The sequence below is a fragment of the Strix aluco genome, chromosome 16 (genome assembly GCF_031877795.1).
Source record: "Strix aluco isolate bStrAlu1 chromosome 16, bStrAlu1.hap1, whole genome shotgun sequence".
NCBI classification, from domain to species: Eukaryota; Metazoa; Chordata; class Aves; order Strigiformes; family Strigidae; genus Strix; species Strix aluco.
Genome location: NC_133946.1, coordinates 7,703,829 through 7,731,329, shown reverse-complemented (window position 1 = coordinate 7,731,329; position 27,501 = coordinate 7,703,829). Strand labels below are relative to the sequence as shown.

General features: G+C 40.8%; 1 protein-coding gene across 2 annotated transcripts in view; it reads left to right on the top strand.

Moving 5' to 3' along the window:
• The window catches only part of NELL1 (neural EGFL like 1), a 296,030-nt gene that overhangs the window by 3,426 nt on the left and 265,103 nt on the right, over positions 1–27,501 (top strand). For both annotated transcript variants that reach the window (XM_074842236.1, XM_074842235.1), the window contains exons 2-3: positions 1,079–1,207; positions 23,166–23,316. In XM_074842236.1, the coding sequence (XP_074698337.1) occupies positions 1,079–1,207; positions 23,166–23,316 (280 nt within the window). The remainder of the gene's footprint in view (positions 1–1,078; positions 1,208–23,165; positions 23,317–27,501) is intronic.

The following is a 27,501-nucleotide window of genomic DNA, read 5'->3' as shown; positions in this document are numbered from 1 at the left end:
TGTCAGGATTTCATTCTCGGAGCCTGTTCCCATTACTAATGATGTTAGTGAAAAATTTCATTAGCAAAGTGCTTGGATCCCACAGGAGATATTTGACCTATGTCTCAGGCACAGATCTCATGCCACACTTACTGCTGTGTTGAGAGACACTGTGGTCAGGCTGGCCTCTTCCTGTCCCTAGGAAAAGGAGATATGTTTGATGAACTTGGTGTGCTATAATCATCAGATTGCCCTGATGTTTTGAACATAGCAACTTCAAACGGCCTGAGCATGTGTCTTTTCTGTCAATCCCATCAGGTCCCTACTAGTTCAAGGAGCACCCCATGTCTTTTCCTGAGCATAAGCCATTTCTAAATTTTAGGTTTAGATTTGTGCTTCTCCAGTAGATTCTCCTGCAGACCAGAAGGTGCTACTGCTGGTTTAGGTGAACGAATGTCTGCTCTTTGTAGGTAGGCTTTGGCAGGCTTCACAGGCACTGGCTGTGCTCAAATACGGAGGTGCGCTTCTGAAGCAGCATCAGACAGTTTGGTGAGTCACCCAGGGCTCCTGCAGTACAGGATGGCATCCTTTGCCCTGCTACCATATCTCCTCCAGCCTCATTTTGTCCAGTTGGGAAAATGGACTACGTTTAGACTATGAATGGTGGGGCCTGATCTGTGAGTCGCATCTAGGTATGAAATGTGAGAGGAATTTTCAGTCCTTGCGTCTCCCTGGAAATCGTGTGGCCAATAGATGAGTGCTGCAAATCTCTTTCATCTTTTTGCATAGGTGGATATGCTTTTATTTATTTATTACTCTTTAGCCTTATGAAGATATGGATTAATGTATCGATTTTAAATGTTTTAACTTGCGTGTAGTACAATCTGTGGAAAGGATATAGTTTAATTGAAAGAATTGGAAAAGAATATCTTCTCTTTCCTGCAGCAGGCTTACTGTCTTATAAATAATTACTGTGTACAGTGTGTGTGTGTGAAGGTACTAGAAATGTCTGCACTACATATTCTTCTCGATTCTTTTCATTACCTGATTTGAAATAAAAATTGATCTCTCTCTCTTTCTCTCTCTGTGCCTCCAACAGCTGTAGGATTTGGAATGGATCCTGACTTACAAATTGATGTCATCACAGAACTGGATCTTGTGAATACAACCCTTGGGGTAACACAAGTGTCAGGACTACACAATGCCAGCAAAGCATTTTTATTCCAAGGTGAGACAAACATCCTCAATTCTCTTATCTCACTTCTGCCTGCATGAGCTCATAAGAGCTTTGATGCCTAACTGATTCCCTGTAATGGTGATGTTACTTAACTGTCGCTTTATTTTTATTTTTTGGAAATAGTCCATGTTGTTTTCCTGAAATGCATGCGGCATTTTTTTTTTTTTTCTAGTGTGCTGTCAGGTAGTTGAGGTTAGCGATCTTTAGGAAAGTATTTTTGAGTAGGTTTTCAACACTCCCCAATGTTTATTTCTAACTAAATATGTCAAAGTAGTTCCAAGGCATCGACTCGCTTGTAGTCTTGTGTACTTTCTCTCTGTGATTGTATGAATGCAGAGACAGACACAGCTGAAGCTATGTAACTATGAGAAAGCACTTAATGTGTTGACACTGATTAGTGACATGTAGCAAGTCTTTCATCAACTTTGCGGAAACTGTTAAAGTGAGAAAATTGAACAGTATTGCATTTAACTGTCTAAATTGAGTATGAGGTACAGAATAAATCACTTAGAATTGAGATTTTTTTCATTCAGTATTCTAAGATAATGCTTGTTTTAAAACGGTGTTGGGGTTTTTTGGATATTTTCAGTGAGTAAAATTCTGAATTCGGAATTGACGAGTTTTACTTTGGACCTAAGTAAGGCCTAGATTAAGAGACAGCATCCCATTGGATAGAAGCACTAAGTTGCTACAATATGCTTATTAGGTGAGAAAGACGTTTATATCAGTTGAGATTAACAAACATTAAAGCACAGTTGGAAACATTTTTATTGTGGACACTTCCTATGTTTGTTTTTTCTTTACTGCGCTTTACTCTGTGTTGAAGTGTGCACGTTAGTGACTCGCTTCTTGATATCTGCCCTCTGTAGCACTTTTTAGAGGCAAACGATTATGATCTTATTTTGCTTTAGTTCTGGATCTGCGACGCTAACTGACTTTATTGTAAGTAATAAAAGAAGCGGGCCTATGATCTTAGTTCATTCGTTACGTGGCCAAGGCCAGTTTAGGAGCCAGGGCAGAGGGACTTCTGAAGACCTTCTCAGAATTTTAGTCATATTTCCAATCGTTTATGATACAACCAGTAACACAATTTTCACTGATTTCCAGCATAATATCCAGAAGAACAACGTTAATTTATTCCTTTAAAGATATCAATTGTTTTTCTCCCGATACCCTGACTCCAGGTTTGTGTATTATGGACAAACAATATTAAAGTACAGCCATTTCTCTAAGGACTGCGGTGGCTTAACTGACTTAAAATATTTTACTGATTCCAATTGCTATTCTATGCAGCTAATCGCAACCACACTTGATGAACCGTCATGGTGAGTTGTCACAGACTGGTGGTCAGAGCTGCAGGGAACAAGACCGAGATGTGTTTTTCAGGACACCGATTGAAACCATTGATACTGAAAGTAGCTTTGAAAGACTAACGACGATGATGATGTGGATATTCAGTTCCTTTTGCCTTGGAGGACCCCAGCTGTAGTTTACAAACTTAGAGAAGACTAGTGTAAAAATGTAGAGCTTGTAAAATTCACATGAGCAAATAAATTGGAAGACAGATGTTCATGGGAAGCAATGAACAAAAGTTTGCTGTACAAAGTGAATAAACAATTCAGAGTCTGTAGTCAGATAAACAAAGCTTTCTTAATTCCCACAACAGAAATTCTTTTTGCTAATGCACACAGGAATAGCCCTGTGCTTGGATATCGCCTCTAGTATAAAACTTCTTGGAAGATGGCTCGGGAAAATGATTCTCTTCAGTTAAGCTCATCAGCCCTCGGGCTGGGAGAAGAAGACTGAAGACCTTTGGTCTATTACTCCACTCCGAGAGAGGTCTGCAAGGGGTCTGTTGCTGCTGCTGTCAGATGGGGTGGAAGTCTGAGGCTGCCCCGTTGGCTGCTTCCCTTCTTGTTCGTATCTGTTATTTGTTAAATGTCAGCAGTATGTCAGCAGCTGTATGAATTCCCTTTTACTAACAGAGGTGACTTGCTTTACAACTACAGGTTGGCTGTGTGCCAGGTCCTTGGCTGGAACCAGGAAATACTTAATTTTGATTTTTATCTTGCCATACAGTAAACCTGATATAGGGCCATGTATAGGCAACTGCTATGTCTAAGTTAGAAGTAATACTTTTTCCCTGTACTTTTTCTGTAATACTTACAGAGATTCACAAAAAAACCAGCCAGCATGACACTCCCAGAGGAGAGAGAAGACTGAAAGTTAGTGCTTAGTTTCAAAATTACTGTAACTTCTTGGACCAGCTATTCCAGTCTCCAAGATGTGGCCCTTTCAGCAAAGCTTTGCTTTGATTAGTTGTTACTGTCTGTAAGCAGTTAACGCATGCTGTGCCTCGCTGTGCCACGCTGCTCCCATGTTGCCTCTGGGGCTCTGGGCAAGGCAGGACCCGCTTCTCCTGCCAGGCTGATGCTGAACACGGAGCCACATCAGAAGACCTCTTCACTCGTAGGCTTTCACCACTGAGGATTTCCTAGTTTAGGAAATGAGAAGAGTTTGTGAGTATGTTCTTTGGCGTGTGGTTTTCACAGGGACAGTTCTGCTTGCTGCCTTTGGCAGTGTCCTTATAGCAATGTAACACGGCTCTGAGCTTACACAAAGGTTCCCCGTGGATCATTTTCTGTCTTGTAAGATGTATTTCCTAAAATGGCTTTACTAGAGCTGTTCAAACTGAGAGTGTTCCTTTGTGTGTCCCTGGAAGTCTACATCTTTGAGGTAGAGAAATGGTAATTTTTCCCCAACCCAGACAGTTATGTGTACAGCTGTAGTGAAAATATGGATTGTTCTCCTAAGCAAGATTTCAGTTGCATTTAGAGGCAAGAAGAAGAAATCAAGAAGGAGGGTGATGGGAATATGTGCACAAAAGAAGGAGAAACTATTATTTTTAATTAGATTTTTGATCAGTGATGTTAGCTCTCTTACAATAAGTGACATACTGTTTGTTACAAAGTTTCTGGGGAGTGTTGTCATGGTTTGATTTATCCTAGAGAAGATGTAGACAGACTCTTTTCCCTGGAGAGCTGGTGATTTCAGTCCAAGACAACCTCAGTTAAGCCAGTGGAGTATTCTGATTTTATAATATTGCTAGTAACAGCTGAAACTCAGATTTCTGTGTGAAGTAGCTTTACAGGCAAAGAAACAAATTCAGCTCCATTGCAAATTGTGTGACAGCATAGAACCGAAGTGGCAATTGATAGATGTGGGTTGCCTTTGGGCAAGCAAATCTGTTCCTAATTCAGAAAAGCATAGAAACCTATAATTAAGTGTAGTGGTCTGAGTGGTCCTATTGGGTATGGACTTCAATTATTAGAGTATTTCAGCTGGATTTTTGATTGATCAGTTCCATTATTTGTGTGTTTCAGTTCTGTTCTCTGTGAAATGGGGAAGAAGGAATCCAAAAAGCAGTAGAAGTGCTGATAGTGTGAGTTAGACGAAATGAAGATATCTCACTTGTAATTGCAATTCTGCAAACAGTCTGACTCTTAAGATCCCTAACATTATGGTGTCTTAATTATTTATCTTTTATTTATTTATACAAACAAGAGCAGGTGGAAAAAGTCTCTGTGTCCATATGGGTTGTTCTAGCACAAAGGGACAAAGGAGGGTGAGTGGAGATTCTTGACTAGAATGCTCTTGAGCAATGAAGCACCCAAGGTTCTGGTGTCTGACCTCACCTCCAACTAGGAGTCCAAAGAATTCAATGAAACAGTCCTGGGGGTGAGTGGGAAATCTACCTCAAAGACAGGTACTGAAAATATTAATCATTCACCTAATGCATTACAATAACATCTTAAAAACATTGAGTGAAAGATAACTGTTAATAGTATCTTACGAACATGACAAAATGAAATTTCCAGAACAGGATTATAGTATAAATTTTAGGACATTAAGAAACACTGAGTCACAGCTCGCTTAGTGGAGCTCAGTCCTGTTCTATGTTTCAGATCACAGGGAAGCAGGGCTTGTTTTGACCCTGTAGGTGGAAACCTCAGCAGGATCTTCAGTTCAGTGGCAAAGAAAAGCTCTCATAAATAAGGCAAAAGGAGGTGCTTAACTCGTCATCCTGTTTCTAGGTAGACTGAGCCCAATTTTTAGCCTAGCTGTTACATTATGTGATTACCTTAACCAGTCTGACTTCTGTTCTGTGCTCAGTTCTCGTTGGGGAAGTAAAATTTTATTTCTTTTACAACCTGTCAGCTATGCCCATTTGTTTTTAATTCTTCTTCTCTCAACATCTCTTCTGAGCTAACAGAGGCTTAAAGCCTTTACTTATAAAGCAGTTCCCCCAAGAAGTTTATTAAGGCTTTGCTGTTTCCTTTCCTAGCAATCTGGGAGTATTTTTCAACTTAGTCTTTAAATTAGGAATGGCCTTTTTACTATGTATACTATGTATAGCACTCAGTAAAAGAAACCACCAAGTACTGTTAGAAGTAGTCCTTTCTTCCTTGACTGTTCTTTACTTGTGTTAAACAACCACTGGATTTATATGAGAAACCCTTGGCCCACAGCTCCTGAAGCACAGAGTTCTTCTTCCCACCCTGTACTGGTGACTGCCGAATTCTTTTCTGTACAGTCTAACAGGAAAGGTGGAAGAATAGCAAGTATCTTAAAGCACAGAGAAAGGCAGTGTTTTTGTGAGAAAAGAGTGAATCTCGTTGAGTTCCTGAAACAAAAGGGCTGTCCTGCTTCAGGCCAAAAGAGAGAGCAAAACTTCAGTCCCAAGGCGGGTAGAGGTGCCTCCCGGCAGACTTGCTTGAGCTTCCAAATGCAGCACAATCCTCTCTATAGGTGTTTCCTCTCAGTGTGTTATGGATCTTTGTTTTTTTGGTGGTGGTTTTTTTTTTTTTTTAGATGCTTTTCTCCTTGACCTGCTAATTCCTTGCTTAGAGAGTAGACATGTTTCCAGATCCTGCTCTAGGAGCCCCAGTCCTAAAAGTCAGCTTTTGTGGCGCTGAAGGTGTTTCATTGCTATCCAGCTTTGCTATGCTTTGAGATTGGTGGATAAGGAAAACGGCGTAAGTTGATCTGATTGTCAGGAGTGGACACATACCCTTTCTTTCAGGAACGTTAGCTCTGCTTCTGCTAGGACAGTCTTCAGGATACACTTGTTATGCCTGGCTATGTGTGTGGGGCTGCAGCTCGGTACTGAGGCACTCCCAGTAAATTCAAACGCTGGGTGAGTAGGCTGCTGCCTTCATTCATCCGTGTTTGAACGTCTTCTCACCTGAGTCTGTGACCTGTGTGCTGTGGCTAAGGTTTTAATCCACTTCAAGTGTTAAAGCTCGGTTATGGCAGCATAATGTGCAAGGTGTGCGAGCTGCAGAGCTCAGAAAAGAATCAGGGACTGAATGAGAGGAAGCAGATAACAGCTCGAGGAGGAGACTTGCAATTACTCTTCCTGGGTGGACGGCAGGGAGGTCTGCAGTGAGTAGGAGAGATAAACTTTAATTTTGGAGTTCAGGGCGTCGGTCCCTCTTTACATGAGATAATGCAATGAGAGTCATTGCTTTCTGTGTGATCTCTCCTGGTATGGTCATAGCAAATACTAAGTATAAACAGTATCATTTTTACAGAGCAGAAATCTTAACGGTAGCAAGAAAAATTAGGAAGGCACAGCACGGGTGGCTCGAAATCTTTGTGTTGCCTTCAGCTGTCATAAAAGAGAGTAGCTCTAGTATGTTTTCCATGCCCACTGGCATCTGAATATCCTGTCTTGCTGGTTTGGAGACAGAGGTGGTGCAGAGCTGCTGGGCACACCTCCCTGAACTGCTACTGTCCTGCTCCTCCACGCGCTTAGGCACGTTCAGCAGAGCAGATGATGACCCTTGCGCTGTTGGAGAGGAAAGGAACATTTTTTTTTTTTTTCCCCGGGTATTTCCCACTCTCTGCATGGGCTCGAAGCCAGGTGCCTGTGTAGTATTCACTGCTTCCCTCCAGCCTGATGAGGTTTTTTTTTTTCCATTTCAAAATACTTTTTCCCTGAGGCACCCCCAGCCAGGATGGGGCTGTGCTCTGAGTGGGGGGTGGTTGGAACTGCAGTGTCTGGTACGGGACAGCCCCCACCTCGCCTCACAGAGGTGCCTTGCATCTTGCCCCACCATATGGGTATATCTTCGTGGAAACTCTGCAAGCTCCTTCAACTTGTGAACTTTTTTTTTTAAAGGGAAGAGTGAGGGTTTTTTTTTCCCCACTACATGCCCTCTCATGCAGGTCTGTGCTGGTTTCCACAGGGGTTGGGTGCATTTGGGGTTTTACCCTGTGTTGCCTGTGGGGCGCCTCTCCTGGGTTCCTGGGACCTCAGGAGGGAAGGGCAGCTGTTGTCAAATAAAAAGCCTTTGTATATGTAAGCAAAAATAGCACCTACACCTGAGGTGTGGCTCAGCCTCTTGCCCTGATCATGTGGTAACATTTCAGGTGTTGCTGTTTCCTTGGTGCTCAAGTTTGACCATTGTCTTTCTCCTTCCACTGAGATCTCCCTTCTGAGATCTTCCTCTGATGGGGGGACAGCAGAAATGACAGTTTACTTGAAGCTGATCACTTTCATGGTTTGCTGGCTCTGAAGGCAGCAACAGGCACCTCTGCTTGCCCATGGTGGTGGCTCGTGACCTGTGGCTGTGTGGAGATGGTGGGGACCAGGCCAGCATGTGTCTTCCCCCATGATGGACAGTTGTGGGGTGGTGAGAAATAGGCCCCGGCCCATCCCTCAGGGGAGTGGGATCCTTACCCACCCTCCGCACTCATCCCTTGGGATGTCCACCTGCTTTTACGAGCTCCAGCCTGGCGCTTAGGATCTGTGGGAGCTGCCCGCCATCCTAGAGAGTTGTCAGAGAGTTCCCTCAGCGCTTTAAGCCCTTTGTCAAAGCTGCTTTTTAAAGCGCTGCTAAAATAAGAGTTTAAATAAGATATTAACAGCTGGGCTGGCTGCACCCAAGAGGATGGTGGAAAGTGTGACTTCTCTGGTGGGGATGGTTTCTGGGCTTGTGAACATCAACAGGATGGAGAGCAAGGTCTTGATCTCTTTTTGGGATCTTGGGTGCTTCTCCTGCTTTCCCCTTTTCCTTCCCAGATCTCTGTGGAAGCTGGAAAGGAGAGGGAAATAAAGCTGGAAATTTAGGGGCAAGGACTGAGTATGTAAAGTGACAATGCTATAGTTGGGTTGAACATGCTCCCCTGAGAGCCACGGAGCGACACAGGCTGGTGGTGGGTGGTGAGCAGCAGTCAGATGAGATGAACTGTGATGGGCAGGGCCGTGAAACCTGGCCTCGGATGGGGAGGTGGAGGGGAGAGAAGAGAAATGGCTGCTGTGAGGGGCTGGAGGCCATGAAGGGAGCGGGTGATGGCTGAGCAGAGAAGCTGTGGCGAGGACGATGCAAGGGCTCCCACTGGAAGGGAAGGGAGCGAGGTGCAGGGATGAAGATCACGGTAAGGGGAGCCGTGGACGGCGGCTGGGAGAGGCAGCCTGGAGAGAGAGGCAAGGGGCTAGGGCCTGGATGGGAAACCTGAGGGCTGCAGTCTTGCACTAAGTGGGTAGGACTGGGTGAAGGTTTGCTTGTGGTAGAGGCAGCGTATAGGGAAAAGCACTGAAAGTTCAGATTAGGTAGTGCTGTAAAGTAGCTGTGATGTGTGCTAATTTTTAACAAATGTTTTTAGAGGATACAACTTGGTTAATGTGGTTTTTTTATTAGTGATTTAGAACTTTAATTTTGCTGTGCTTTGGTTGTTCACCTGTAAAGTGGAGGTAGTGATGCCCTTTCCTGTAACAACAGTGGTGTGAAAAGAATTCATTAATATTTGTAGAGGTCTCGGATACTGTTCTGGAATAATTAACTTGGTCATGGTCTGCTCTGTCTTCAGAGAAGGATTTGAATACGGTAGATTTGCTCTTCAAGGTGAGCCTTGAACAACAAAAATAAAGCAAAACTTCAGATTCTTGTTAGTTAAATAAATATTTTTGCTCTTTGTTCCTTACTTTGTGCGCTGACTGAGGCAGGGGCCCTCTGGAAAGCTGGTGTGTGATCCTGTAATTAAGAATGGTGTTGAAATGTACATCCCTGGAGGGTTGAGCAAGGTTTGCCTGTGAGACTTCAACCCTAACATCTGTTTAACTTCTCATTTATATTAGTTTTTTAAATATAGCTGATGTTTTAATGTGTTTTGTATACACAATGTAATAATTTTTTTTTTTTTGCAATGAAATAATTAGTCTAAGTGGTTTCTTCCTTTGCAAAACTGACCATTTTCAGAGCAGAGGAATGATCTGGAGTTGGAATACAATGACCTAGAAGGGGATGAGTGAGATGAATCATCTTCAATGGAGGAAATTAAAGATCACTTGGAATATAATTATTGAACAATGCTTTGAGGCTTTGAAGATACATAAACTATTGTTAGCTTTGTCAGTTCCCAAAAGTAGTTTTTAAAATACTCGTATATACCTATCCAGTGCTGGCTGTTTCCACTCGTTTGATGTTTGAATTACATTAGAATCTTGTCTAGGAGTAAAATTTATCCAGCATATTTATATGAAGGTATAACGTGAAAATTCTCACAGAGTTTCTTGTTTCATATCCTCTTGTTTCAAACACCCTTATCTGCCCCAAGTAAGTGTGGACTAAAATAGAAACCTAGTCACATTAAATGACAGTGACCAATTTCTACTTTTCCTTTTTTTTTTTTTTTTCCCATCCTGAATGTTGTCATGCTGCCTTCTGTTACTTGACATTTTTTGGGTTTCCCATCATGTCTGTAATGATTAGGAAAGAATTCTGAGCACACATTGCCTCTGTCCTTGGCAGTTATTTTTGCTTTTCTGGGAGACAATAATTGTGCTACTTGTCTGTCTTCATTGCCATGGTGGTAAGGACAGAGGGGAAGTGGGATAAACACTTCAGTATTTCTGTAGTATGCTAGAAACCTCAAATGCTTCTGGCAACCTGTTGACAAGGTCCTGTAATGAAGATAAGCAGAAAGGAAACAAAAGGTCTCTGCTCTTTAGTGGGCAGAGAGAGGGATGCAGAAATTAGTTTCTGATAGTGCTAGTGTTGCGTGCTTCCACACTGCATGAGCATCCAAGTCCTTACAGTGAAAGTAAGTCAATTTAGAGATAAAAGTAAGAATAACAGTTTGGGTTTCTTGTATCTTCATCAGAGCAGAAATACAACAAAAATTGTCTTTTTTCTGCAATGGATTTTGGTAAACTGATACTCTGAAGTCATATCATAGTGCACGTAATCAGGTTTTATTAACTACTTGTTTAGTAAATGAGTGTTAAACTGGAGTAAGAATGTTGTTGTATAACATCTTGCCAAACAGGCCCGTGTGCTAGAGCCCTGGGAAGCTGAGGTGAAGCAGATTTGGTACCCGAGTTGTGCTGCCCTGAGGCGAGTCCCCACCCAACGCCAACTATCCCTGGGTGGAGAATCCTGCCCCAGCTCAGGACAGGTCCCTACACCTGATCCTGCAGGTCTGGGTCACTGGGCAGATTCTGGGGTAAAGGAGAGCAGAATCGGAGCATTACCTGGCACTGCTGAGTTATAACTGCTTGAAATGCAGGAGGAGGGAAAACCAATGCTGAAGATTGGGTTCTCACTGCAGGCAATGAAACAAAGTAGCCCATTATGGTTGATTTTGACCCCAAGAGGGATCTCGTAATCTTTAAATCAATTTTTGTAGAAATGTGTTAATATCCATTTGATAAGAATATTTACACTCGTCCTACTTAATTAAATTTTTTCTAAACAGAGCTACGTTTTTTGCCTAAAAGGAAGCGGTGTTATTTGCAATTATTATCACATGAATTTAAACACATACAATGAATTTTTTTTTTTTTGTAAGATTTTGTACCTTTAAAAAGTGCACAAAGGCAGATATAATCAGACCTAATGCAAGAGCCAGGCATGGACCATTTCCTGTGGTGAAAAACCCTGCTGTCTTGAACTACCTATCAAGAATAAAAATTAGACGCTACTTGAGGCCTCAACCTACTTCTTCTATGCCAAATTCTAGATTAATCTTGCCACCTGCAGTGTGGGTGTATAAATGACACGAGGGGGACATTTTTTCTCTTATTTTTCATTTTTGCCACATAAATGGTGTGAAGTAATCATGTCATACTGTGCTGGTTTATGGCATTATATCATGTGATTGCCTTGCCTTTTGCGGCCTATTCAGTGATACAAAATGCAGAACATGAGATTTTCTTTTTTTAATAGAAAGGACAAAGAAATTGTTTTTGGCACCTGATGTCCACTAAAACATTAAGCTAAATCCTTAGTTATGCAGGCTGCATACCTGATAAAAAAAGCAAAGTTGGTTCTATAATTCTGACAACAGGGATCCGTGAATCACTGTTTCGGAGCAATAAACATTGTAGCTGAGCACTGATGTTTTGGTTTCCAGAAAATCTCTCACTACAGTCTTTCTGTCCCTCATCCTCTGTCATTCTGTGATAACGTTTCTTACACAGTTACTGCTGAGTTTCATTGGTTCTCTGTGCTATAAGTACAAAAAAAAAAAAAAAGCATAGGATCACTGCAGCTGCAGGGATTATTTTACTGAGTCTGTCCTCCCCTTCACACATGGTGACTCCTCCCTCAAGCTGCGAGTTCTCTGTTTTGGCGTCAGTGGGAACAGACACCTCCTACAGTGGACAAGTTGGTGTCGTAAAGCTTAGTTCTGTGTCGTGTCCCCCCTTATTTTCTTTTTTTTTTTTTTTAATTTTTCATTTTTTTAATCTTTTGTAAACTGGAAGGAAGCAAAGATGCTCCGAGAGCACAACATGAGTAAAACTGGATCTTGGAGGTTGAATGCTCTCTGCTTCTATGATGAAGGACTATCTACATACGGCATTCAGACCTGCCTCTGCTTCTGTCTCTCCACTTTGGCTCATTGTGCATAACAGTCTTGAAATTTTAAAGCCTATTCTTGGGGACTGGGGAAAACAACAAAGCCAAGATGTGTGGGAGGAGAGTGGGGTTTGCATGTGTGTCATGATTTTTCTTGGTTTGTGGAGCTCTCTATGGATGTTCATCATGCTGCTTGGAAAACAAAGCAGCACAGCCTTAAAACGTGATGTTTGTAGAATAATTTGGTAAATGCCAATAATTTGGAGATCTCGTGTACTGCACTTTTATCTCAAGTCTTCCTTTTAAGGGAATCTACGGACAAGTTGTGGTAGGAGGACTCTGTGCAGTATTAGTTACAGTAATGTTGTTAGGGAAATAGTGGAAGTTGTTTAGGTTTACTTCATTGTAATTAATTATGAAGCCAGAACAAAATCAAGTTTCTTTTTTATAATAGTATTGCCCACACATTTAAAAGTCGTGGTCCTCTGTGTTAGCCTTTTGTTCTCTGATGCTGGCAGTGCTTTTAATGTTCTTTGATGTCTTGCGAGTACCAGCCTTCAGATGGGATATTCTGCCTTTCTAGCTTTATGCCATCCTAATTGTTTCAAAATGTAGTCATTAAAAAAAAAAAGTAAACATTATTGCTGGTGTTATTGCTAATGGCAAGAAATGGAAAAAAGGGGGGCACATGTGGCAGTTCTATTTAAATAAAAGCTTATTTTCAGAAACAAAGGCTTATGGAGCAAAAGGGAGCTCTTAGTACCCCAAGCACGTTTGCTGTTACGGATGAACCCACAGCAATGGATGCTATCAAAGTTGTCATATTTTATTCATGAGTTGTGGTATGCTTGGGTGAAATAAGAAAAGCAATGCTCCAAATCATAATTATGGTGTAAAAAGATAAAACAGTTATTATTGTGACATTTTTTGGAAAATTCTTAAATCTCTGAAATAATTCATATAAAACTTGGGGAGAATGACTAAGTATGTTAGCTGTATTTATGATTCGTTGTTGGAGGGGTGTGGAAGACTTCACAAATAGAATTTATATGTATTTTGGGAGAATGTATAAGTGTGTGCTTATGTGTGTTCCAAGAAACAAAGACAACTAGAATGTTGAATATAAACATAAAGAGGCTGACAGCAGAAATTCTACTTCAGTAGAGAAGGGCTTTGACAAATGTATTATGCCTCATGCTATTATCATGCAGTTAATAAATAAAACAGACACCCAGGATTTAATTTGCTTTAGCAATAACATGGAAGTGATTTTTCTGAGGGAAGGAAAACAGAAGGGAAAATTAGCTCGTGAAACACATTTGTTTAATGCTTGTACAAATCATACATAGAGAATAAAGAAAAAAAATGAGATTTTAGTAATAAATGAGCTAAATGCTTTAAAAGTAATTAAAAAACTATTTAGAGTGTCAAGTCATTGGGAGTTTTTGAACCAAGAGAGCACTTCAGCATATGTTAACTTTGAACTTTATGGATAATTTCATTGTCTTTAGTTGGATTATTCATGTGATAAAAGGCTTTACTGAACTGGAAATTATAACCTTTGTGTAGGTGTAGCTAGGTCTTTGCTGCCATAAGTGGCATTAGGCATTGTAGCCTCTCTCTGCAAGTGAAGAAGCTGAGTCAGAGGTTTCTCTTTTGCTGACCCTGTTAATGAACTATTTAAAACTAGCATCTTGATTTACATGTTTAAGAATGCAGATTTTCACCAGGAAGGCAAATCCTGATTTCTGTGTGGTCTCATTGAGATTTTCAACACAGTCAAAATAATTTAGGCATTCCGCTTCTGTTGTGCTTCAGTGGGATCTGGTACTTAAAATTTGTTTGAAAATCCAGGTTATAGGTTACTTGTTGACTATATCTGTCATATTTGTGTTAAACTTAGGAATCCTAAAGCACTTCAGAACTACTTGATGTTTATTTTTAATACTGTTGCCATAAAGTATGAGCAGCATTTATTGCCACCTGTAAGAAGGAGGAGTGCTAAATGAGAAATCAGAATTATTGCATACTGCTTAAAAATACAAATGGATCAATCTCTCTGTATGCTCTGTTGAGAAAGCTTAAATTTGGTTTCTAGATTACAAATGCACGAAGGGTTATTGTGGGAGGAAGTAAGTCCAAACTACAACTAGTAGTTATTTGCAAAACTTGGCTTCTAGATCTGATTTTTGGTTTTAGATGCTCCTCGCCTTCTGGTACCATCTAAGTTTCTTTTAAACAAGTGTGGCTGAAGAATGTGTTTGTCAGGTTCAGTATATGTTATCATTTTTAAAAAATAATTTCTAATTTTTTGGATCTGTGACTTTGAGCATACCTGAAAATGTTTTGTAGAAGGGGAGGAAAAAATTGCTTAGCTTGCTTTTGCATGAAGCCAGAACAGAAACAGTATTTTTGGGTGGCTCATTATTTTGTGTGACATTAGCATTTAATATACTCTTAAAATAGATCCCTGAAGTGGACATTGCTCCTGCAAAATGGACAGCATATCAGTAATGATTCTTAGCAATTACTGCTGTTTCCCAATGTTGCATACATTGCCACTGGCTCTGTTCAAACACGATGGTGTTGCTGTTGTAGTCCATGCTCTTTCTGTCAAAACATTGTTACTATTTTCCAAATTTGCAAATAGCAATCTTTAACTTTATAGTCACAATGATGTGCTAACTTATCTAATATAGAGACACAGTGGAAAAGATGTTATAATCAGTAACTCCTGAGCTAATTAACTAACAACACATGTAATTTGATTAACTCGCATGATTTAAGAGCAGATTATGTGCTTTTAGTGGTAGTGTAACTTCTGGAGCATTTCTACCAAGCATTTAATTTAAGGGATCAACCATTTGTAAATAGTCTTGATTTCAGCCTGAGTCCCTTGAGGAAATGATAGAACCTACTTGAGAAAGCAAGCCTGAGCTTGGCAGCCACTTAAAATATTTGAAACAAGTTAAAGTGGCTGCCTTGAGTAACAGGTGATACGTAGCCTCAGCAAGGCGATCACCGTTGTTCGCAGCAGGAAGCTTGTTGCAAAGCCACTTGGCTTACTCCGGTTTTCTGAGTTTGCTCCGTAATGGCAGATGGTTTGAAGACGGCGTCAGCCGTGGCACTACGCGTGTGCCCAGGCCTGCCACTCATCCTTCTGCTGCCGGAGAGATGACTCCAGCGCTTTCCTTGGTCGTTCTGGCCATTTGGATGGAAAGACAAGAGCAGGGCCCTGGAGATATGAAACCCATAATGCAGTGAAAGAGGGGCAGTTTCTCAGCGTAGGCTTTGCTACAGCTTTCTGCTGCCGTGCTTTCTCTGTCATCCAGGGGACGTTTTGCTGGCTGGGGCTTGAGGAATGTAGGTGGTCGCCTTCTCTTTTGGCCCGTGTTCACTTCCAAGTCTTGTGTGATATCTGCTGCTCTGTTTGTTCCAAAGTACTCAATTTCTGTGGTTCAGTTTGAACCGCTGATAAAACAAACAAAGGACTTAGACTCTCTGACAACTACTTAATTAACATGAGTGTGGTCATTCTAGCTAGTGCTCAAGTCAGGCCAATTTTCAAGAAGTGAAGAGTCTGACATTAAGCCACTAAATCAACTAAATTATTGGTTGGGGAGAAACTGTCATTTGATAAATAGTCTCTCTTTGATTTCTTTAGCGACTCAAAATTCTGCTGTCCCTGGCATCTGGAGTTTTAGGATTGGGTTTGCAGTAGCTTCCTGAAAGGAATGAAATATATATATAATTTTAAATGCTAGATTAATTTTGTTAGGAGAGACCTAGTTGTAAACTAGTTTACCAACGTGTATATCAAAATGCCAGCAATATATGAACACTTATTGCCATGGTAGTTTTGCATCACGCAAAAGGAGAGTTTACATTGAATTATACTATTTTTCCACCTTCTCTAGCAGAACTGCTTTTGCTGTATAGTCATGGGAACTTACCTTAGTAACATTAGCTATTCACCCTGGTAATTGCTCCATCCTCTAATTTAATGAAAACCCATTAAACCGAAACAATAATTAAAATGAGACATCATCTCTGTAGGAGGTTTGCATATTAAAATCACCAAGCATTTCACTGCAAACGGATCTTATTCTTGAGAAACAGTGTCTGAAGCAACATGTAAAAAGTGATTTATAATGAATAATCGTAATTTAGAAAGCTGTGCTGTTGAACATGATTTCCTACTGTTTATTACTGACGCCGAGTGGAGCTAGCAAGGCAAAAGCATTTACAATGTCTTTTCGTACTGGTGAAAATACCTAGAAGCAGAGATATGCTTATGAGAAAACATTGTGCATTCTTTAGTCCTCCTTGGTAGCACGGTTTTAAAGAGAAGGGCGAGGGGTTTTCAGCCCTCTCTCTGGGTTGCTGGCAGGTCAGACAGGAGGTGCTGGTCCCTTCTGTGCCAGTGCAGGGGGGCCCGGAGCAGTGCGGTGCCTGCTCAGCACCTTAATGTAAGCCTGTGTTTGTTTTCCCTTGGCAGGACCCCACAGCTTGCTCAAATCCATGCTTTAACCTGGCTTGGAGGCAGCGTGGGTGAGTGGCAGGCATGGTGGGTGAATCTGGGTCTGTGCTTGTGTGACGTCTAGGTGTGCTGTTCCTTGGCTGGTGGCTCTCTGCAGTGTGGTGGGGGTTGTCTTGAGCCTTATGCTGGCAGCCGAATTGAGCACCCAAAGTGCTCCGAGGGATATACATGGCTCCGTGCCTATTCCTGTGACAGAAGCACATTGCAAAGTCTTATTTTGTTTGCATGTAAGGAAAAATTCATGTGAATTTTCTCCCCACAGCTTAAAATAAAAAGTTGGTGCCATCTGCGGATAACCACATTCTGCCCTTGTTAGGCAGGGAGGGACAACTACATCAAGTGTTTCCCTGCTTGGCACTGAAATGACTTCTTTTTGGAAAAGATCCCCATGGCTGGCGTTAGCATCCTTCTGTGAACTTTTGTATCTGTTTGTGACTTGTGTGGACTGAGGAATGATTTTAGAGGAGCAGGAAGGAGTGGGCATCTATCACCAGTAGTATTTTGCGTTGTGTGTTGTTTTTCTTTTTTTTTTTTTAACCAGTTCTTTGAAAGATAATTTGTGGGACCAGTGTGCAGAAAGGAGTCTGTGCACTGGATCCCACTTGGACTCAGAGGCTTGGATGAAGCACGTGCCTTCAGTGAGCAAGAAGGGGTTTGTGATGCTGTTGTGTATTTTAGTCCTGAGCATGTTTTAGGAACTGTCTACCTGAGAGTTGCTAGTTTTGGATCTTCCTTCTACTCTTCGTTCTGTTTTTGGAAAGCTGATGACTTAAAAAATTCGGTACTGTGTTTTGTTTTTAATAGAGATTTCAGTTTTATTGGATTTTGCCCATAGCAAGGTAAAAGACAATATGCTGCAATATTCGATTATTTAATTGCTGTATCTGAAATCCAGAGTCTCTGTTGTTGCGGGGTTAATTTCTACTTGCTTGTCCAGAGTGACTGTGCAAAGGTTCTCCTGAAAGCATGTTGAAACAAATAGCTTTAAAATGATTGAAGGTACCAATAAAGCAATGTGTTCTGCAGTATGTACTCTACCAAAGTAAGGAAGTGGAAAGAAAAGGTATTCAGGCAGGCTAGTGAATGATGAAACATATCTGTTGCGTTAGAAAACATAAGTTGATTTAGAACTGAATTTTAGTATTTTTCCTCTAATGGAAGTATCTATTAAAGAGAAATTATTTCCCAGATGGATTTGGATTCAGCTTGTAAGAACTGGTGCACATTTTTCATTGCTTAAAATTCCAGTCCAAATGGTCATGTACTTTCCTTTGTACCATAGATTGTTGACACTGTCATCAAAGTATGTTTAGAAAGAACTTTGCCTGCTTTCCTAGCGTTATCCTTTTCCTCCTCTAATTTTGTCTGCTTCTGTGTGGTGATAATTTCTTACACTGTTTGTAATAGAGCTGAAGCCAGCTTCTCCCTTCCTCTTAATTGGGGCCTCTAATATGTTCTGGGCCACAAGTGGTGAAAGCCTGAGGTTTTAATGTTTAGTTGCCAGAGCAGGTGATGCATAGAGTAGTGGATCCACACAGGAAGACATGACTTGAGGCCCTTAATCAGGTTTGTAAGGACTGATACTAACCCTGAGTTATTGTACCTTCTTAATTCCATTTGTCGTGTTGTAAGAGTTGGTCAGAAGATCAGCATTGTCTCAACATTGTCATCAGGGACATGGACAGTGAGGTACCCGACAACGGCCTGTTCGGAGCGCAGTTGCTGACCCCTGGAATGGAATGTGGTGCAAAGGCTCCTGAATGCAGAACTGTGTGGCACAGCCAGTGCTGTTCTCCTGAGTACTGAACCGTGTGGTGCAGGCAGTGCAGTGCTGTTCTTTGGTACCTGAGCCGTGTAGTACAAAGAGTGTTGTGCTATTGTTGGGTACCTGGGGCTAGCCAGAGCGGTTAGTGATAATTGCATAGCCATTGTCAAAAAAGATGGATCGCGACTGTTGCTATAACACCGATGAAGAAATCATGAACCTCAGATGAACTTTGCTTCATTATAATACCAAAACACACCTCCTGGTTGAAGGTTACCCGCCTCCGAGACTGACCACACCTCGGACACTCCCCCCTGCACACGCGTGATGGCCTTGCTCGAGAAGGGTGGAGATATGATAATTGAATTCTGAGAAGGGCGGAGACCCCCGAGGCAGAGGTGGAGCAAGGTATGTTACTAAGCATAAAAGATGATTTCTGGACAACGAAAATTGGAAGCTTCCCCACCAAGGACCACGACGATCGACGACGCAGCATCAGCTGGACCCGGGACCGTTAGGACGTCGTGAGATCAGCGGTGGTAGCTATAACCTCTCTCCCTCCTCTCTCTAAACTTAACTTTACTTTTCTCCTTTCTTTCACCCATCTCTAACTATCGCGTGCCTCTTCACAGGCAACCCAATAAAGTTTCACTGTTTGATTACTGCTATCCCCTTTGGTGTTGGTCACCTTAATTTTGCACTTTCGAGATCGTAGCAAACGAACCATCACGAGTCCACCGAGTGGACCGTGACACATGTAGGGTTAGTGTGTACCAAATACTTATACATTACATATATACAAGGTAAAGCTTGCCCTGATATCTTTGGCCCCAGAGCAGCGTTACCATTCATCTGGACTGGTCTTATAATGAAGTGAATCCAAACTCATGCTAAAATAAAAATTTGAGACTTATTTTGAAGGTGCTGAAAGTGAGTATTGTGAGTAATCGCACTTGTGGGTAAAATTTATCAAGGTGGCTGAGTGTGTAAGGCTGCTGCAGCTAAGCAGGGTGCTGTGGTCTTCCTCTGCAGATCCTGGCCAGAGTCGTGCCATGGCTGCTGAGCCCCTGCGTGAGTGTAGCCCTGGGTGCTGGTTCCTCTCGTAGCTCTTGTTGGCTTGGTGGGGCTGTGCTGGTGAGGGGCTGAATGGGCTCATGTGGGATGAGGTGGCCAGGAGAAGGCAAGGTGGCATCCCTGGGAGTGGGGGCGATGGTACCAGGTGGGGAGATGTGGGATGGCAGCAGCTAAATGGGTTTGGCTGTCCTGGCAGACTGCACCACTGCTTTGTGTTTGGCACTTCTTCCTTGGACCTACAGCTTAAAAAGGAATGAAAATCAAGCAACAAATATGCTCTCTCTCTGGCATAGGTGTGTCTTCTGCTACTTTGTTTTGTTGAAGGTAGAAAGTTGCTTTTACTTGATGCTCAGAGATGATTTGTATCTGTTGTACATTCAAATAAATGTGTGTGCTTGCTTTTTTTGCTTGTTTAATTTTAGAAACACTCTGGTATGTTTAAAAAACCCCTCCAGACAGTCAGTATTTCAAATTAAGAAAATATAATCACATAGAAGGGCATATGAAAGTCGTATCTATGTTTGTTTATTTATTTATTTTGCTGAGATTGCATTATCATTCAAGTGTGAAGCGATGTTTCACTGAAGATTACTGTATAAACCTATATTGTTCTATATTATGTAGGAAATACGACATTTCATTACAAGCAGACAGTTATTTTTATAGAGAGCATAAAAAGTATTTTCCCTTTCAGGCACCTGCGGTGAGGGGGTGTATGTATTCTCAATTTTTCTTTTTTTGAAGTGTGAAAATCAACCTGAAAATAGAAAGCTCTTATTCTAAATGGATCGTACTCCCTGGTCATTTGTATGGTACTTTCTGCAGAAGTCAAGCAAAACACAAATAGATGACATGCCCAGTGACTGCATGGTATGAGGAGGGGCACTGCCAGGGAGGTGCAGGGGGGCTGTCCCGTGGGGCACAGGAGCTGGTGTGATGCAGTGCCGGCTGGGCCATGCCCTCAACGAGGCCTCATGTGGCTCCTTCCCAGCATTGGGCCCCAGGTTGCCAACCCAGAGCTGTGCTCAGCACCCCACCAGGCTTATCATCGCCAAAATGCCAGGTCGTGTGCCCTCTGGATCCTCACAGGCCTTGGTGGGCTCCTCAGTTTATGAGTCCAGCCACGGGCTATCGTGTCACATTTGCAATCTCTCCACGGAATTGCTGGGGAAGTTCCCTTGTTGGAGTTACTGAGGTGGAGTTATGAAGAACAGCATTTCTGTAGACATTTCTGCATCTGCAAGTACGTTTTTCAGTTGTCTGGTGGTAGGAGGTGTTCCTAGGCACTGGTAATGAGTAGGTCTACTCCAGATAAATAGCACCATACTTAGAGGTGGGTTAATTTTTAAAAGCCTACTTATATAACTTCCTTTGTACGAATTATACTAGAACAGTGTTGCAAAGCAGTACGTAAATACCGTGAGCTATCTAATAGTTTGAATCCAAGATTCTGAAATTTTAGAACTTTGGATCTTATTGATGTTAATCAACAGAGAATGAATATAAGGTGTTGCATGTGGTTTTGGTGTTTTCATGACTATGAAGAAGTGGTAGAGTACAGCACAATATTTCAGAGTATACTTCTGAGGTACTCAGTGCATTGATTACCCATTCATGATTCTGGCCAAGAAGTCCTATATTTTTGTATAAAATTTGGTGGATAGATAGTGGGATGTGGCTTTATATCTGGGTCCCCCTACAATGAGAAAATTTTGGACTTTGCAAGGCTTGACTGAAGTTTTAATACGTATGTTCCACTGACAGCACCACCTATGCTTTTATGTGAAAGCTTTGATAAGTCATATTTTAATTTTGGCATTTGTGACACCTTTAAAAAAAATTTGTAGGATACTAAGGTTCTTAACCTTCAAAACAAGGATAATTATCTTCAACTGTCAGCTCTTGGACATTTTATCTCTAAGTCTTACTTGTGCCTTGGAACTTAGTACCAGTGGATTGTCTGTCTGTGTAGATAGCAAACTGGATATTGGAGAATTTACGTATGGGACAGTTTTGTGTCTCCCGCATCAGCTTTTTTAAAGAAACTAGATAGTTTTTATGACCAGTAATAACACCTGCTAGGTGAAGATAACAGTACAGATAATGAAATCTTATAGATAAAGAAAAGATCTGGTCTTCTGTGCTGGATGGTTTATTCCTCTGTTCCCCTTTCTGATGGCACTGGAAACAAGTTCTGTTCTTTAAAGCTTTATCCTCTGCTATGATAAAAGTGGGATTGGACAGACAAATAGTTTGATGCTGTGTAGTGGGCATTATATTTATTTATCAGGTGAATTTGAGTCTCTGGAAAAGATTCTTAAATGATGACTAGTGATTTTTGATGTCTAATTTACAGTACTTTTCAGAGGTGAGCTTTTCAGAGTGCAAATGTGTTATGGATTCTGCGTGTGTAGGCTCATTTGGAGGGCTTTAAGCTGCACTGGAAAAATTGAGACACCCAATTACAAAACATGCTTGAATACTTTTTCCTTGGAGTTTGGTTTCAGTCCATGGTATTCCCTTGCGTTTTTGAGTTTCAGGTTGTTTTTCAAGCCAGTCTCTCCTCTTTCTGTCTGCAAAGCCTCATTTAATGACACAACGTTGGGTGTTTTTTTTTTTTTTTTTTTCCTGCAGTGAAATTCTGAATTGTAAATCTCATCACTCCTTTGTGTGTTACAGCATTCATGCTGGGCCGGATTCTCAGGATTCAGTAGAGTTATATGGTTTTCTACCAGCTGAGAATATGTGCTGGCATTTCTGGCTTCAAAGTAAACCTTTTGAAAGGAAGCGCACCGGGCTTCTAATTGGTTGTGACATCCAGGAGCCGCAAGTGACACAGGTCTTGCAAACGTGTGACAAAGGCCCAGCATGAGAGACATGGCAAGGGGCGGGAAGGTGAAATGCCGTGATTTCTCCCTTTTGTTGTTAATCGTCTTTCGTAGTGACGATATATTGTGAATAAAAGGATGAGATAAAATTGAATGTGGTGGGAGATGGCTCATTTGAATCTTAGAAGATCAAAAATGAGAAGGCATGCTGCTGCTTGGACATCAGCAGGATTAGCAAGACTGAAATATTTCTGGTCAGACTGTAGTTTAATAAATATTGTATGAGCTGTCACGCTTTGCTTGTTTAAACTGAGAAATCCCTGAAACGATAGTGGATTGCAAGCGTGTCTTGTATTTATTTCTCGGGCAGAAGCATAGCCGTATAGCATTATTAGCAATAATACATCTCTGCCTTACACAGTGCAAGGACAGGTTTCCTCTGATGTACGATGGAGAGGTGGTAGCAGAGTTAGTGGTAAAAACTGAAATTGGAGCTTGGTGAATTGTGTTGGGAGAGGCAGTGCTTGAGATTTCTCAGAATTTAGGAGCCTATTTATCTGACTGCAGCACACCTTATTTACAGCAACTTAATCTGCTCACAGCAGACACAAATGGCTCAGCATCCTGTTAAAAATTCTGTCGGAAAATCAGTAGCTGACCAGTTGTGAACTTGTCAAAGTGACAAGTGGGCATGCTGACAGAGATGGCATTTGGTTTTTTTCACTGAACAAAAGCAGTGGTGGAGCATGGTAGATGACTCTCAAAAATGAAAAATATTGATGGGAAATTGAAAAATGTAATTTGAATCTTTCTGACTTAACATTTTTACTGGACTGTCGTTTCCCTCTTTTTCTTCTTTTTAAAATAAAATTCTTAGATATAGAAAGAGAAATCCATGCAGCGCCCCATGTGAGTGAGAAGTTAATTCAGCTCTTCCGGAATAAAAGTGAATTCACATTTCTGGCCACCCTGCAACAGAAGGCATCAACTTCGGGAGTTATACTGTCCATCCGAGAGTTAGAGCACAGGTAAGAGGAAATTGTTTCTCTCTTGTAGCAGTAGCAACATAAAAGATACTGAGCGCTCAGTGGTCCATTTTGACAATGTGTTGAAATGGTAGATGTAAAATCTGACATGTAAGATAAAGCCTTTCTTCATAGTTTGCAATTTGCTACTTTTTGCTAGTTGTTTTTTTGTTATAGGAGGGATGCATTACTTAAGTATCCTGGTCTGTAAAATAACCTAAACGAAAGGCTCAAGTAGTATAGATGCAGTACACTTCAGAAGTTACAAACCTTGTAATGCAATTTCCTTTACTAGTTTATCATATGCGCTTTGGCGTTCACTTTTTCATAAAAGTTAAACTCACATGTTTCCTGCTTCACCATGTTTTATAACATTTTAAAATAATGTTTGCTGTTTTGAGATTCAGCAATTAAGCTATTAAGCAATTACACTACTTGTGCTTCTGTATGGTGATGTGTATGTTTTCTTCTTGGCATAAATACAGTGTATTCTGATTTCATGTGTGTGTCTCTTTTTTCCTTTTTTTGTTGTCAGTGTAGGAGGAAAAAAAGAGGTCTCTTTCATTAGCTATTATAGTAGCAGACATCAGTTTATTAATAAAGAAAGTGTACCTTGTATTATGGCCCATAATACAATTCCAGTGATATTTTGATGTTTCAGTGTTCGTTGTGTCAAATAGTCTCCTGCTTGTAACTTTGTGAATGCTTTTTTCATGATTTCTTAGAGCTTGAAGGACCTTTGCATCTAGTCTGACTTTCTGTTGAAATACAAGTAATAGGACGTTCTTTGGTTGCTCCCATTTAAAATCTAATACCAATCATTCTACAGCATTTCTTTTAGAAAAAAAAGAAATCCTGTTGGTATTTAGTTTTGTTAATCATGCACATGATAAACAACTGTTAGCCCAATTTCTAACCTTTTGTTGAGAAAGTATATGAAGGAGAAGGCAGTGGCTTTATTATGACCAAATCATCAATGATGGCTTTTTCCAGAGCAACAGCAGAGATGTCCAGACAAGGAGAGCTAAGGGGAGGACTCTGCTACTTACTTACTCCATCATCATACTTTTCTGTCATCTCTACTTTCTTATTGGTCTCTTTCTTCTACTTTATTCCTTCTTTCATTTTCCAGGCCATTGTCTCACTATATAATATTGTTTTATATTACACAAGGATGTGCCCCTCCAACTCTTCCTGTTTTCTTTCTCTCACTCTATTGTTCCTTTTGTCATTGTTTTTTAATTCCTCCAAGCTTTTCCAGGCCATTGTAGCTCTCTCAAGTGATAGTTAACACTATCAGTTTGTCATGTTAAGGGATTTATTTTTCTTTTTTTAATTTGAGAAAGAGGACATTGAGGAGAGCCATTGACAGAGGAACACTGTCACATGTAGGGACACAGGCATGCACTTGGCAAAATACAAGGTCAAAATAGACAGGCAGTGATGATTATACAGTGCAAAGCACATGGATTTTTAGATATGGCCTCTTCTGAATTTAGCTACTTAACTCCTCTATCTTGATGGGCAGAGACAGAGGCTCGTAGAGAGATGTGCTATGCAGGATAGAACAAAATGCGCTGCTGATGTCCTCCTTGGCACTGAGGTTGTCTCTAGTATTTCAAATCAATAGACATCTGTTTAAAAATATATGTAGTTGAAGGATTGAGTGCTAGTCTCACTTAAACCTTTGTAGTTCTGTGTAGTAACTAAGATAATTTCAGTCTGTGTAGTTCTATGTAAGAGTCGAAACAGGCATGGTCTAGTGTGGTTAATGTCTGCTGTTACATTATGAATGTCGGGTCGATTGCTGCAATTAGCCTTCTTTTTCTGGACTCATTGTGTATCACTTAAAACAGAGTCACAGTTTGTTTCTCTGTTTTCTTAAGTTGCTACTTGGACCTTGATAAGGATAGTGCTTTCAACCCTTTAGGTCTGTGATGACAGAAATTAATGAAGTGGTTGAAAGTGGAGAAAACACTTTTTAACATTGATGAGGAGTAGAGAGCAAAGATTTGGGGCACTACTGAAGAGGACCCTACTTACGTTATGATCAATGTAATAGCAGAAATTTCAGCTTGATACTTGTTGATGTTGCTCCAACTGCTCAGGTCACTCTAGTCTTCAGCTTTTCATGTGAACTGAAATGGGTGCAGGCCCTTGACACCGGGGACGCCTTTAAAAGTGTTGCTCCTACTAAGCTTTCGAAAATGATCATGGTTTTGTTCTGGTGGCATTCAGGTTTTTTTGTTAAGCATTTTTCAACCTTCCATGTCTCTATGAAAATAGACAATGCAAAGAGACATTGTTATGTTTCAGCATGATCAAGACCTATGGGAACAAGTATAAGGGTACATTTATTACCTAACCAGTATAGATTTTGAGTATGGAAAAGCCAAGAACTCCTCCTTTATGCACAAAATAGGAGATATTGTAGTTAAGGACCTTATGTTTTTTTTAACTTGCTGGCATACCAAAAGTGTTAAAGTTAAAAGCTCAAGACTTCAGAACATGCAGGAGGTCAACAACACCTGAATAAAAGAAGCTTTGTTAGCTGTTGGTACAAGTGTTCGTATCTTTATGGGAGATGTTTGTTGTGCACAGATTTCATAGTTGACAAATAGGTTTTATTCCAAGCAACAAAAGGGTGTGTGTACATAGACACACACACACACATATATTTTAAGTTACATATGCCAGCATAAGAGTTTAACTAGTTCAAAAGGCAGTTTTGCATCATGTAGGTAGTGATGATTGCCGTAAGGTAGTAATACAATTTTAGCAGGATTTTAGTTTCCACTAATAACATGGAACTCTGAAACTAAATGTATTAAAATAAGAGGAACACAACTTTTCTGGAAGTCAGTAATTCAGATATGCTGTTTTGTTATATTCAAAGGATATTTTGCAACAATTAGAGATTTGCTGTTAATTTGTATCATCATTTGATGGACAGGATTTATACTACAATGATAAATGCATCTTTGTTAATATTTTATCTTGTTGAATCAGCTTAATGATGATAAAGACTTTGTTTTCATGATCCAAATGTATTAAAATACAGCTTGGAAAATGGAAAGCTTAATTAACACAGATTAAGTCTAATTGAACAGTCTGATAGTATGTGCAGACTGTGTACATAGTTATCTGGAATACAGGGGTAAATCTGAAGATTATAATTCTTTTTCTAAATTGTAGATAACAAAATGTAATACAGGATGGACAGACATGTTACTTGGGGATCCAGAAGGTGAAAGCTATTTTCTTTATTGGAGAATTACGTTAGCCAGTTCTTCCTAGAAGATCTTTGTGAGCTATTTTGTTCACAACCTTTGACTCTTGAGACCACAAAGATATTTGGAAAAGGCCATCAAGATACTTAAAATCCCACCCATAATGAATCCTTATTTCAACAGTGATTTAATACAGTTTCATCTGATGTTGTCTGCCTGCTCCTTACCTGCTCTGGCCTTGCATGGTCCAAAGCCCAGGAACATAAATTAGGTGGAGTCAGCATTGCCTTTGTGCTGTTTACTCACTGGCTTGGAGGTATATTGGTGGTTCCTTCCTGCTGCTGGCCCAGATCAGTATCTGGACAAATGAGTCAAGGAGGTTCAGGTACCTGGCTAACGTTCTTTGAAATACCGGCTTTCACTAAAGGGGCCAGCTATGATTTCCTGACTACTCTGGGGCACAATTTAAAAGCAACTGACTTGTAATATTTTCTTTTCTTGTTGATGTGAAAATTGTGCCCTCCCTAAAAAACCCCCCAAAAGCTATAAACTCTTCCTGTACTTTGTCTATAAAAAATATGATTTACAGTGAGTGGGAAGGGAAAGTATCTGTGTACTTCAAATGCATTCTAAGGGGTTTGGTGCTTGGAAACAATGGGTAAGGCACCTGGAAAAGAGTGGCGAGCATTCTTTTGGTGGGTGATCACCCCACTGACTAGGTTATAACATTTTCAAATCATTTAATACCCAGACTTTCAATAATGACCTTTTAATTGCTGGGGATTTTTTGGGGAGGTCGCCCCCATTGAATCGCTACCCATGTCTAAGAAATGTAGGCCTGAGGTATCAAGAAACATAGAGTCCAGAATGATTTTTCTGTTAATGTACAAATCTGAACCTCCTCAAATCAGACGAGTAGCACAGGAACATATCACCTGGGACTCTGGTACTTACCTGA